This window comes from Gossypium arboreum, chromosome 7 (assembly GCF_025698485.1).
Source record: "Gossypium arboreum isolate Shixiya-1 chromosome 7, ASM2569848v2, whole genome shotgun sequence".
Lineage (NCBI taxonomy): Eukaryota > Viridiplantae > Streptophyta > Magnoliopsida > Malvales > Malvaceae > Gossypium > Gossypium arboreum.
The window spans coordinates 102,554,526-102,567,946 of NC_069076.1; the positions used below are offsets into that span (position 1 = coordinate 102,554,526).

Sequence of the window (13,421 nt, forward strand, 5' to 3'; positions counted from 1 at the left end):
TTTCCTTTTTTTTCTCATTCACGCATCATTTACAACTTTTTTCACGTTTTAGAAAAGATAAAAAGGTTTTTTACTCGTGTTTTCCTAGTATTTTAGTAAACAATTTATGAGTTTATATTCACTTATTGTACTTGCAAGTTACATAACATCAGTTTTATGCCCGAGCTTCATCCGTTTAAGTGGGACTATAAAACAAACGCCTTTTTGAGTAAATTTAACACTCCAAATAAATATAAGAAAAATTTATCCCCTCAAATTATCTTTATTAGTTTAGTAGACGTTTGTAAGGATAACTTGAGGATCCTTCTAGATATAGTGAACGGTTTGAATCCACCTTATTAGAGTTATAACGAATTTCAGTGATCACCAAAATAAGTATGTATGATAAATTTTCCTCACATTTTATTATTTATTTTATGTCTAGTTTTCTATATTTATATTTTTAATTATGTATGGTTGGCTACTACCTTAGTTGATTTTTTTTTCCTTTCCTTCTTTTCTCCTTTTGTGCATGCATCATATACATGTTACATACAATGCGGGTGTTGAATTGTGACAGGTTGCCAATATAAAAGGCTTTCATTAATGTCTTAATTAATAGAAGTTGTTTTTAATGGGATTAGCTCTCACCCCTTTTTATGCATTCATGCATTTATTTGGTTATCCATACATCATCGTTTATGTTTCCATACTTCTAGTGTTCCATACAAAAACGTTTATTTGTGAACATGGCATGCATTTTTTTCATCATCACCTGGTTTTGATCTTTAGTTAATGGTCGTGATGAGATTCACCAACAATTATGATTTTAGAATTAAGTGGTAATCAACAGATTCATCGTCAGCACAACATACGACAGAGTAGAATTATAGAAAACGAACAAGCAACCCAAATAAAGAAGTTAGAAAGGGCACAAAAGAAATTGCAAGAACAATTAGCCCAATCTCAACAGGAAATGAGAGAGCAAAGAGAAGAGTCAAAGGATCAGATGATGAAGATGTTAAGGAGTTTGATCAAAGGCAAACAGATTGCTGGAAATTCTAACATAGGAGAATACCGGTTCCAATATATCCTCCAAGATTTTACCCCACCTTATTGGCTACAAGGGGTATACCAAGGCTCTCCTGCAATTGTTTTCTAATGTCAGTGTTTCAACTCATGTCAACCATCCAATACAAAAAATTGTCAAGTTATAATTTGATTAAGGTATATCGAGATAGTTATTAATTGGGATCGAATCATTATAAATTAAATTATTTAAATTATTTTTAATTTTAAAATAATTTATGATGATTTCTGTAAATTATATTAATGAATTTAATGGTTAAATCAATTAATTTATAATTTTTATTAACGAAAAGTAACTAACTAATTTTCTAAAGTAACTGAAAACTCAACTAAATGCGTTTTTTATCATAAAGACTCAATTAATTATTTTTTTAATTTTTTACTCAAACAACCATAGATTCCTTGATTTGTGTTTAATTTTTAAGGCTTATTCCCCTCGAAATTTAGTTACACAAATCCCGTAAGCAAAAATGAGTAAAGGTGTGAAGACAGAAAAGAAGGAAAAAGCATCAAAGTAGCAATAAAAGTAAGTCCAGTTCAGAAGTCATGACATTAGCAGATTTTGACAAGGCGACCTAAAGAAAAAAGAGGAAGCTACTTGTTGGGCTCAAACAAACCGACAAACAAAGCCCCTACAACTATGTCTAATCTCCCATATACTCGACACGTAGCAAATATCTGACCAACTCGGACTCTGTAATAATTTCATCAAACGTCAATAACAGAAGATACTTGATTCATATCTGACAATCTCCATAAATAATCGGCACAGATTACGATTACATTATACACTGCATCAAATTTGGAATGCATCAGGCCTAGGCCTGGTGTGATGGTAGGGATAGAACGAAGATTGGAATACATCGGTGTTCATCCTCGATTTGTTTACTATCGGATGCTTCTTTAATCGTTTGCAATTAGTAATGGATATGAACATAGATAAATTTAAGAGTTTTTCAATTTTTTAGTATTTTGATTTTAGATGAAGTTTGAGTACGGTTGAAATTTATGTTTTTCTTTTGATATTTTTCTTTTTAAGTAGTAAGGTTTATATTTTATTTGATTTTTATATTTTTATTTCCATTTGTTAAACGTTGTTATATTATTTTAATAAAGGTATCAAACTTTTGTTTTAAAAAGGTCGTACAAAGGTAAACACATCTATATAATAATTATAATTGGAATATTTTTTATATTTTATATAAACATTTAATAATTATTAAATTTATTTATAACTTAATTATGATTTCAACAAAATTCTTGTTTATTTATTTATCTACAAGTCATTTATTATTTATTTAATAATAAGACAATATTATTATTTATAAATAATACATAAAATTATACTACACATCCCTTGATTTGAGATTAGAAAGAAAAGCTAAAACTTAATTCAGTAGTTTGAAACTACTACCAAGATTCGTTATATTACTATTTTCAATGAATATCTTAGCTCAGCGGTTTGAAAACCACTGAAGTTTTTTTAGGTAAAGTCTTAGGTTAGGTTATAGGATCTTAGCATGAACATTTAATATAAATATTATTGTTAACCCGATATTAATTTTATTTTGATGAAATTTTATTTTGATTAAATTTTAAATATTAATATTAATATTATTTGTTGGTTGGACTTATTAAATAAATAATTATCAATTGGTGTCTATCAAATTTTAAATGAATTGCTTGAAATCAATTAAATTTATCAAAATTAAATTAAATTTTTTAATTTTAATTGTTTTAATGTTGATTTTACTAATCAAATTAAAATTAATGATATATCTAAATTGATTTTAAAAACCTGCTTACAATAATCCATGCCGGACCGGAGTACAGATCTAACTTTTTATTATTATTAATCTTTGTCACATAAAGCAAAAGGATGGGATTAGATGTAGTGAGCTATTTTGAGGGAGACTGAAGGGGGTAGGGGAAGCAGGCATGTGGATGAGTGGGGGAGACACCAAACTCATCAATTAACCCTCTTTGAAATTATTTGTAAAGCAAAATAAAAAGGGCAGAACCAGTTACTCCCCCCAGTCTTTTTTCCTCACTCTTTTTTTTTTCACTTCTTACATTTTGCTTCGTACAGTAATGCATTTTGTTGTTTTTGGGCGACAGAAAGGAAAACCCCAAAAGCTTAAGCTTACCCTTAAGTTTCTACACAGCCTTGCCTTAGTTTCCCTTTGAAGAAACCAAAGATGCCCAGACCAGGTCCAAGGCCTTATGTCTTTGAGAAAAAATCTTGGCACAGTGATGGACACCAACCCATCAGAGGTTCTCTTGTTCAAGAAATTTTCAGGTTTTCTATTTCTACTCGGTTTATTTGTTTGTCAGTCCTTTTTTTCCCCTCTCTTTTTATGTGTTTGATTTTGTTTTTAGAGTTGTAAATGAGATTCATAGCTCAGCAACTAAGAAGAACAAGGAATGGCAAGAGAAGCTCCCTGTTGTTGTCTTGAAAGCTGAAGAAATTATGTATTCCAAAGCAAATTCTGAGGTAAAAAATAATGTTTCTCTACATTGGGTAATTGCTTATTAAGTGTGTAATGAAATACCCAAACCTTTGATCACAATATTTTCAAACTTTGTTTGTAATATAGATGCATTGGGCACTATTGATATATGAAGCTCATATTTTGTATTCACAGGCTGAGTACATGGACCTTAAAACTCTCAGGGATCGAACAAATGATGCCATTAACACAATCATTAGACGAAATGAGAGTACTGAAACTGGAAAGGTTCTTCAACCTTGTATTGAAGGTACCCTTTCACTTTTCTTTGAATTTGAACCCAATTATGCATATTTGCAATGGGATCTTTCTGGGAATTTTCTGTCTTGATTATGAAGAGCACTGGCTTTAAATGTACCTTGTGATTTATGTGTACATTTTTTTGGTGGTTAGCTGCTCTCAATTTGGGTTGCACAGCGAGGAGAACCTCGAGGAACCAACGAAATTGTAGCCCAAGGTGTTACCTTAACCCAAGTACTCAAGAAACAGAGAATACCACTCAAAGAAATCCCATGACCAACCCACATTGCTTGGCTAGCTATTCTGGCTTTGAATCTGAGAAACACACTGGCTGGAACGGCTATTTCACTGCTAACAAGTTTCATATTGCATCTGAGAATGATTCTCTTCCTATTAATAAAAAATGCTTACCCTTACAAAAGTATTCAGTTTATCCTCTTTACTATGGTAACGATCTTAAAACCGAAGAACTGGAGCATGGTTTTGGGATCATCCATAAGATGATTTCTGATACAGTAGAGCCTGCTAAGATGGTTGCCATTCATAAGCTCCTTTCTTTGGATGTGGAGTCTTCAAATGGGATGAACCAAATAGATGCTAGAAATACTTGTAATAACCCACACCACAAAAGTGCCTGTGATCTATCGTTGCGGTTGGGCCCTCTTTCAACACCTTGCCTGAGTGTTGGAAACGATCGGCCAGCAATTGATAAAAGTTTGCCTTCCTTTCATAGGAGGAACAGAAATGACCCCTTGAACTTATCTTCAAATTCGAACAACCAGAGCGTTGAAGGGGAACATATGTATGTGGATGCATCAATGAGAAAGAGAAAGACAGTTAATGATCCTACAATGGATTGACAACTTTGTTTGTCCTCCGAAGCTTTTCCTTACAGCCATTCAACTGGAAGCCTGAAAAGTGCAGGATCCTAGACTCAGCCCCTTTAGACCATTGACATGAACTTGGTGAGTTTGTGCGGCTGTTTGTTTGTCTTTTGTAGTGTTTCCGTAGTAATTAAAATGTTGCAAGAATGAGAGTAAATAATTGAGTAGGTTTCAGTCTAAATGTGGCAATCAACAACGAACTAAGGGGACAGACCCTTGATCCGCAATGTATAAAGAATATTCTCCTTTACATGTTGCTGCTTGTACAACTTATAACTTAGGGTTGAAAATGGATGGTAAAATTTGGACCCCTGTATGCTGTAAATTCGTTGAAGATTTAGATATAATCTTTTAAATATTTATTTTATAAATACATATACAGGATCAATGAGCACAAATAGATTAAAAAAAAACATATATGAGATCAATCAATAAGCACAAATTGATTAAAAATCGGAATATTTCGAACTAAAATTGACCCACCTAACAAAAAAACTTATACTTCTAGATCTCAGCTTTTGTCAATAATAACAAAGTTTTGTTGGCATTCTTATTTTGATGTTGATATTATAGATGTTTGAATTTTTTTTAACATAATGATTTATTTGACCTTATAAATTTACGAATAAAGTTACTTTAACTTTTCATTTAATTTTTTACCTTTTTTAATATTTAAATTTGTGTTGTTTGTTAAATTATCTCAAAATAGATGGAAATGATGATGTGTTAATTTTATTGATGGTGGGGATGCCATGGCAAAAAATTCCTTGTGGTCCCTTAGCACCCTCATCAATTTTTCTTCCTCGACGAGGCTGAGTTTGTTTGAAATTATCACTAGAAGTGTCTCGTTATTTCCTAAAAACATATATTTTGTGTGAGAAGTTTTGCTGCCTGCGCAATAGAAGAAAGAAGTTTTGTGTGAGAAGTTGAATCAAGCGAAGCGAACCCGTTTTATACCTTAGTGGTCGGAGTACCTCTAGCTCGAACACTACTCGTTGCAATTCTGGGTCTACCTCTAGCTCTTTCTGCAAACTTGAGAAGTCAGATTTTCACAAATGGCGGTTTTAAGGGCATCAATCTTAGAAAAACCAAAAAACTTATTTGAACTCAATCATCTATAACATCAATAGCATATACACATTATACATCATCAGGAAATTTCGTAGGATCTAAAATATTAAATTGTATTAATTTGTATTATTCATCAACTTGTACAAGAACATCTTTTAACAGATAAATCACGGATCTATCAACAAGTTGGATAATTACACCGGTTTCATGCAAAGGACTTACCTTCAAATATGAGTAAATAGATGATGACCTAACATTTATTGATACTCCTAAATCGCATTTAGCTTTCTCAATTTTGTCATTTGGTAAATTGGATGGGGAGTACTTACATTAGGTGAAAATATTCAAAACACATTTTACCAAAAAATATAGGCGACTCTATATGTGAGAAGAAACAACATGTTTCGACATACATTTGATTATATGCCTTTACTCTTCTTTTTTCATTGAAGAAATTTTCATGCAAAATGGGAAATACAGGTTTTACACAGCATGAATTTTTTATTTAATGCTTAAATTTGTAACTTTTATTCTTAGACACTATAAATAGAAATCCTTCGCAATTTTAAAAAGTATTGTTGACACTTAGACATTCTAATTCTCGAAATTCTCTCTAAGCTTTCTCAACTTATTTCGTTGCTTAACCTTATTCTTAATCACACAAAGCCTTTCTTCACCTTACAAACCATCACCTGGTTGCTGTATTCAGTACTACAAGATCTACTTCATTCCTTAATGTTGGTACATTCTATTCATTTATTTGCAACACTTTCTTTCTCGGTCAAAATTAGGTTTAGAAAGGACATTTCACATATTATTACTTAAAGGCATACAAAAGGTGTAATACAATGATGTGACCAAGGAGTTTTCCCTTTCAAAAAAATGTATGAAGTTAATGTGTAAATATTAAAACCTAAACAAACTGTACAATATATGGAGGCCAAGTGAGGAAAAAATAAGTCTTTAACTCGTTCGTTGCCTTAAAAAACGAAGTGAGACGAAGAAGTTGCAGAAGAAAAAGAGCTATAATGAAAATCAATTTGCAATCTCTGGTGAAGAGTGAAAGTAGAGACTCTGCCCTTTTTCTCTTCTTCCTCGAGCTCCTCAACTGCTATGGCCGCTAGGAATCTTTTTATATATTCCCTGCAACATTCTTTCCCGCTGCATATTACCATCTCATCATCCTTCTTCTTCTTCTTCCCGTACATCAAACTTGAATCATCGAACTTCAACATGTACGCCTGTTTGCACCCCTCGAATAGCCGCTCACCCAACGTATCGATGATGTAATATGCCTTCGATTCGACCTTCAACACGAAGAAATGATCGTTCCAGCTGATGATATACACCCTCGGCTGACAATTGTTTGTTTCGCAGCTTTTTATTTCGTTCCATATCTCATCGAAAGACATTGCTCCTTTCAAGCACTCGAATTTATCGGGACTGAAAAACCCTGTGAATGATTTTTCATGGGAGACGGTAACGGGCCTGACATCGGCTTTTAGGACGGTCTCGAGATCGAAATGTTTGTCGGGGAAGGCATTGGTGTAAGCTGTGTTGGAACAGAGCTTACGCCATTCAGAGGAACCCTGTGTTATGAGGTTATCGAATTCAGGTCTCGTTGGCATGGAGGCATGGTTTGAATGGAGCCGGTGAGCGATGACGGCGACCAGAGCGGTGCAGGCACTCTCCCCAGCGGCTCTTTCGCTTCGTTGGTCAAAGGAAGCAAAGAACACTTGAGCTTTCAGCCTTGCCCCTCCATTTCTGCTCACTAATTCTTTCACTTCCCACCAATATTCTCCCTTCTGCACAAGGTTGAAATGTTTGGCAGTGTGAATAATGAATACTAGACTCCTTAACACCTCAAATTAAAAAAATTATATAATTTTAAAAAATTAATTAAAACATTTTAAATTTTAAACATCAATATAATTAACCTAAATAATAAAACTTCATGTATTCGTCTGCGGTCAGATCGGTTCTCTGTTTTTTTATTTTATAATAATTTATTCGAATGGGACAAATCCACATTTTCGTTAATAAAAAATATTTTCCTTGTTTAACATTGTATTTTGCGGTAAAAATAAAATAAAATTTGACCAGACAAGACAAAACGAACCTGGGAGTCAACGACAGAACAGGTTTGAGGGTGCCCGTCAAAGTCAAAACCCAAGAGCTCTGTTTTCTTCGCTGACGATCTAAAACTTAATCGTCTTTTCTTCCACGACAACATCCTTACCATGTAGTTCTGGGCCGGTACCAACTGAGTTTCCAAATTTCGGGACGATTCCAACTCAGGTCCTAAACTCAGCTCGCCGCTGCTGCTTTCACTCGTGGTGGTAGAGTCATTCCCATTCATACCATCCGAGTCAAATACCAGGGACTCATCAAAGTCGAAGGAATTCAGTTGATAGTTATTCTTTTTCTCCTTCCGGCGGGTTAACCTCTTCACCATCTTGAAGAACCCATCTTCCTTGTTTGACTCGGTTGAGTTTTGGGCACCTCCTGTCGTGTCGCTCACCTCCGCAAAACTCACCAAAATCTTAACAAAGAACAGAAATGAAATCTAGATAAAGTCAAGCGGAACTCACAAGAAAATGGTACTAAAATATATATATTTGAAAAACAGAGAGAAGACATTGCAGAATTAATTTGGGTAATTCTAAGGTATCGAATTCGAATCTTGATAAACCGGTGGAACTTACGGAAAGAGTAGCTTCGATGACCACACCATTAACGTTCAACGTGATGGGAAGCTTTCTTTCAATCTCGGAACACTCCATTTCAGAAACCAGCTTTGCCAAATCCAAAGAAACTTTCCCCGCCACCGCCAGTTTACGTTTTTCTTCGCAATTCTTTCCCTATATTTATAAAAGAAATCAATACCAAAACGAAAGCCTTCCCCCCAAAAAAACTGGGTTTTAGTAATTACTTACAAGCAAGACATCGAACAAAACATCCCAGGAACCGAAACCAAGATCTTTGGAAACAACTGGGAAATCACACAAGTTGTCAAATTCATCATCGTCCCATTCAATTGATTCCTCATTTCCTAAAATTTTCTCACTGCTGCGATTCCGTTTATGCCTTGAAGACGACGATACATGAAACGAAACCAAACTAGGCTTGGGTCCTCTCCACACCATTTCAATCAACACGATTTTCTTATCATCTTCTTCCTCATTTCTAGTTATCCCTTCAAGCTTCAATGGCTTCACTTTCACGTGCAATCTCTTCAATGGAGACCTCAGCCGCCACTTCATCTTTTTGATAAAAAGGAAATGGAAATCGGTATTTTATGGAAATTTTTAAGACTCCTAATTTGGGTCTTCAATTTGTAGAAGACATCGAAGCAAAGGGCCGAGTTAAAGAGGGCGTGTTCTGGTTTTTATTGGTTACGTGGCGAGTTCTGATTGGTGAGGATGAAAACACACTGTGGGAAACTGCCACGTCAAACGCGGACAGGAAATCCGACACGTGAGTTACGCGTAGGTTAAACTAAACGAAAACATATCCGTAAACGTTTTTTATAATTTTATTATTTATTTTGTGTAGAGTAGACCAATCAAAAGACGTGTGGATTTGTTGGTAATCTTTCAAGTCAAGTAACTCAAAACCAGTTCAAGGATATATCCTAGCTTCACCTCTAAATATAAACAAGGAAAGAGTGCTATCCACGTGTGATGTGCCAAAAACATTTGCTGTTTTCAATATCTCTGCCCATCACGTGCTTTAATTTTGGTTATGGATTGGTGACCCGTTTTCCCGGTTCAACTTTTATGTTGGGGCTAAAACTTGCTATTCACATTTGGTGGCATTGACTGAAATTCCATTTGGTTTAATATAATTTTTTTCTATTTTTTTGTTATTTTTAAATTAATTTTCTCAAATTCAAATCGAATTAATTTTTATAATTAAATAAATGGAATAATAAATTGGTATAAGACAGTAAGAGTATCACTGCCCACTCACTATCCGATAATTATTATTTTCCGTTTAATTAAATATAAATATTAAATACCAATATTTAAACACTATATAATAAACATAAATATTTATTTAAACTTTAAACCCTAGATATTAATATTGCACAGATTAAATCCTAACCTTAATGCTAAATTTAAAAATTATATAATGATTCATTTGTTTTTAAATTTTATACAAAAAATTATTTTAGCTCTCCATTTATTTTTTCGTCTTTTTAAACCTTTAAACTTACTTTTTTTTTCAAATCACCTAAAAGTAAATGCAAAATTTAAAGTTTTTAATTTTATTGAATTTGTATACACATGCATTGTCACAAGGGTGACACGTTAGCTTTTAATTATTTTTTAAAATTAAAAATTTAGAAAATTATTTTAAAAATATAAAAATATTTTTAATATTTTAAAAAATAATTAAATCGATATGTCATTTACATGACAATCCACGTATATTAAATAGCGAGTTAAAATAATATTTTTAATAAAATTGGAGGTTAAAAATTATTATACCTCTTAAAATGGACCATGTCGAAAAATGTTACAAAAATAAAAATAATATTCAAAACTTTAAAAATCCAAAATTTTATGAAAATTATAAGAAATTATAAAATTTTATTTTTCAATGTGATAAATTTAAGGATTAAATAAATAAATTACTAAATTAAATTCATTGATGTCTTGTTTTTTTTTCTTAATTTGCTTTGAATGAGTTTTTTAATATATATGGTCTTTAATTTATGTGGTTTTAGTTTAAAATTTAATCATCAATATGCTTAATTTTTTTTAGAGTAAATTACTTAGTTGGTCACCCAATTTTTAGGGCGCTTTTATTTTGGTCATTCAAAATTAAATTCTTGACCCAACTTTTAGGATGCTTTTATTTTTGTCACTCAAAATTAAATCCTTTTAATTTACTCACCCAAATTTTAGGGCGCTTTCATTTTAGTCACCTAAGCGTTAAATTTCTAACGGAAGTTAACTATATACGTCAAATCATGTTTATACTTTCATTTTAGTCACCCAATTTTTAGGTCACTTTTTATTTTGGTCACCCAAAAAATATTTTTTTAAGTATTGATTGGGGTAAAAAAAAAATCAAGGAGTAAAGTGAAAAAGCGGTAGAAACTAAAATAATTCACAAAAATTGTCAAATTGTACTTGTTTGTCCCATTGATGAAAATTCTAAATTTGGGTTTTGAAATATAAATTTTCAAATATTAATATTCAAAATTATACTAACAAATCGGGTGACATTACCAATGGGTAAAAAAAAAATTAACATTTTATTTTGATATTTTAAAATTATTTTCATCAATGGCATAAACAAGTACAATTTGATAATTTTTGTGTATTATTTTAGTTTCTACCTCTATTTCACTTTAATCCTTGATTTTTTTTACCCCAACCAATACTTAAAAAAGATATTTTTTTGGGTGACACAAAATGAAAGTAACTTAAAAGTTGAACGACCAAAATGAAAGTGCAAAAATGACGTGGCATTTATCGTTAACCTCCATTGGAGATTTAACGCTTGGTTGACTAAAATGAAAGCGCCCCAAAAGTTGGGTGACCGACTAGGAATTTACCCTTTTTTAAAAAATTAAGACTTGAACAAATTTATTTATTTAAATAGACTCAAATTGAAAAAAAAATAAATGAAATTAAGACGATAAATTGAATCACAAGTTCTGGCTTATTAACTTAGACGGTGCTCTCCTTATTTAATAATAGAGTTTGAATCACAATTGTACAAAAAATTTTGTTAACTCGACTAATTTAAACCTTTTTTTTTTCATTCAAATCGATTGAATACTCACCTATATCTCTAACCGAACAATTGAGAAATTGTTATACTACCATATATAAATATTGAAACTTTTCATTTTATTTTGTTGGGATTGATATTTGGACATGATAACTGGAGAAGAATTCTATACGCCATCTCTACGAATCTTAACATTAAGTATGACCCTAATTTTGTGTTGATTTTGATGGAGCAACAAACTCTAAATGCAGATAGTCTCATATAGTTATATTAAAAAGATTGTGTATCTATTATGGTATATTTGAAGGCTTAAACAAGAAATTATTGTTTTGTTAACAAAATAGTAATAATATTTTATAGTGGAAGCAGATGGAAAAGATACATCATACAGGAGGGCAGATCTCCACACACTACTGATGACAGATATTCGATGTACCCAACAATTTATGGATGCTTTCGGCTTACACCACTGTTTTCAATGAATGGGTTTCTTTGTGAGTTTTTGCTACCAAACATCCCTCAATGAATGGGTTTCATTGGATGTTTGCATGGTATAAGTGGAGAGGATAGTTTATTCACCACCTTCCAAGATCCCTGCGCCTTTTCCACCAAGTACCAATAGTGTTGGAGATGTGTTTACTAATCTGGGAATCTGCACTACAAGAGATCGATGAACCTCCTTGACTTGCCCCAACTGCTTTCACTTTGTCTTTACTAATTTTATCTCGTTTTATACCCAATAATAACTCACCTTTCCTTGGACTCAAGAGCTTTTCTGCTTCAGAAAGTTGTCTCTTTCTCATATTATTATTCTTTTTAGTCCAAATCCAGTGTTGTCATCTCCCACAATTAATTCAATAAATGTATTCATTATTCTATCTGCTGTTGTGTAAATAAAACTCCAGTTTTAAAAGTCACGCCATCATTTATAGTTTGTTTTAATTCAAGTCTTTTAAAACGTTTAATATATTTTTGTTCATACTTGATTTCGAGACGTTTGGTATACGCATAATCTATTTATGTTTTGTTCAATTTATTCCATTGATTTTTTGATAAAGCGCTATTTAGATTTTAAATTTTGATCTCAACAATATGATACAAAATAAATAAATTACTACAAATTAATACATAAATATTATGTCCGTAAAATAATATCAAAAACGAGAAAGATAAATTAACATTAATTATAATGTTGGAATGATCTAGAAACAAACTAAAGATGCGTCAACTTGATAAAAAAATTTGCATTATAGCCTCGCCATCATCAAATCAATCTGACGATGAACACCGGTCAATCAAGAAAAATTGTAAAAAGCCTCAAGAGACCCACCACATTAGTAACGCATAAAAGGCCAAGTCTTAAATAGCTTATATCCTCTTCATCGTCTCAAATTTATCGTCATCACTATGATTTATCATGATAAAGCATTTTAAAATCGGTTCTTAATATATTCGGTACCACTCTTATATTGACAAATCATCCATATATGTCAGAACATGACTAAAAATTAAAAGTAAAAAAAAAATCACATTTGCTTTTAGAGAAAACAAACTAAACAAAATAAAAACTATGAAAAATGTCAACAAAATAAAATCACAAGACTATAGATAAAACCACATTAAACTGAAATTAAAAACAAAATAAAACTACGAAAAGAAAATGTTAAAGAAACCACGACAAAAAAAAGTAACTCAAAAATTTACACCATGATCGACGAAACAAAAAGTTCAATTTAAAAAAGTTGAACCACTAAAAGATTTTCTATGATTGAAAACTATTCATTCAAAGAAAATTTATTATTATTACACTTCAACTTGACTAGGCACTATGTCACATCTCTTCCGTGACCAAGGTATGCATGACAACCCAAGACACTCATAAGCAAATTAGGTTTACTTA

General features: G+C 32.0%; 2 protein-coding genes across 2 annotated transcripts; one reads left to right on the top strand and one right to left on the bottom strand.

Moving 5' to 3' along the window:
* The first annotated feature begins 2,862 nt into the window (after positions 1 to 2,862).
* On the top strand, positions 2,863 to 4,992 carry LOC108481100 (uncharacterized). Its single transcript, XM_017784273.2, has 4 exons — positions 2,863 to 3,367; positions 3,448 to 3,562; positions 3,714 to 3,828; positions 3,972 to 4,992. Exons 1-4 carry the CDS (start codon positions 3,267 to 3,269, stop codon positions 4,676 to 4,678), a joined length of 1,038 nt encoding a protein of 345 aa, XP_017639762.1. The 5' UTR covers positions 2,863 to 3,266; the 3' UTR covers positions 4,679 to 4,992.
* A 1,568-nt stretch (positions 4,993 to 6,560) lies between these two features.
* On the bottom strand, positions 6,561 to 9,152 carry LOC108470356 (uncharacterized). The gene is made up of 4 exons (XM_017771632.2): positions 8,710 to 9,152; positions 8,479 to 8,634; positions 7,893 to 8,315; positions 6,561 to 7,578 (listed from the first exon to the last, which is right to left on the bottom strand). Exons 1-4 carry the CDS (start codon positions 9,034 to 9,036, stop codon positions 6,754 to 6,756), a joined length of 1,731 nt encoding a protein of 576 aa, XP_017627121.1. The 5' UTR covers positions 9,037 to 9,152; the 3' UTR covers positions 6,561 to 6,753.
* Positions 9,153 to 13,421: the final 4,269 nt, after the last annotated feature.

Bases quoted from the DNA above. Each gene is read 5' to 3' on its own strand.
- LOC108481100 (XM_017784273.2), top strand. From the start codon at position 3,267: ATGCCCAGACCAGGTCCAAGGCCTTATGTCTTTGAGAAAAAATCTTGG. The intron at 3,368-3,447 runs GTTTTCTATTTC...TTTTGTTTTTAG, and splicing joins CTTGTTCAAGAAATTTTCAG to AGTTGTAAATGAGATTCATA. The intron at 3,829-3,971 runs GTACCCTTTCAC...TTTGGTGGTTAG, and splicing joins TCTTCAACCTTGTATTGAAG to CTGCTCTCAATTTGGGTTGC.
- LOC108470356 (XM_017771632.2), bottom strand. From the start codon at position 9,036: ATGAAGTGGCGGCTGAGGTCTCCATTGAAGAGATTGCACGTGAAAGTG. The intron at 8,635-8,709 runs GTAAGTAATTAC...TTATAAATATAG, and splicing joins TTTTGTTCGATGTCTTGCTT to GGAAAGAATTGCGAAGAAAA. The intron at 7,579-7,892 runs GTTCGTTTTGTC...AACCTTGTGCAG, and splicing joins GTTCTGTCGTTGACTCCCAG to AAGGGAGAATATTGGTGGGA.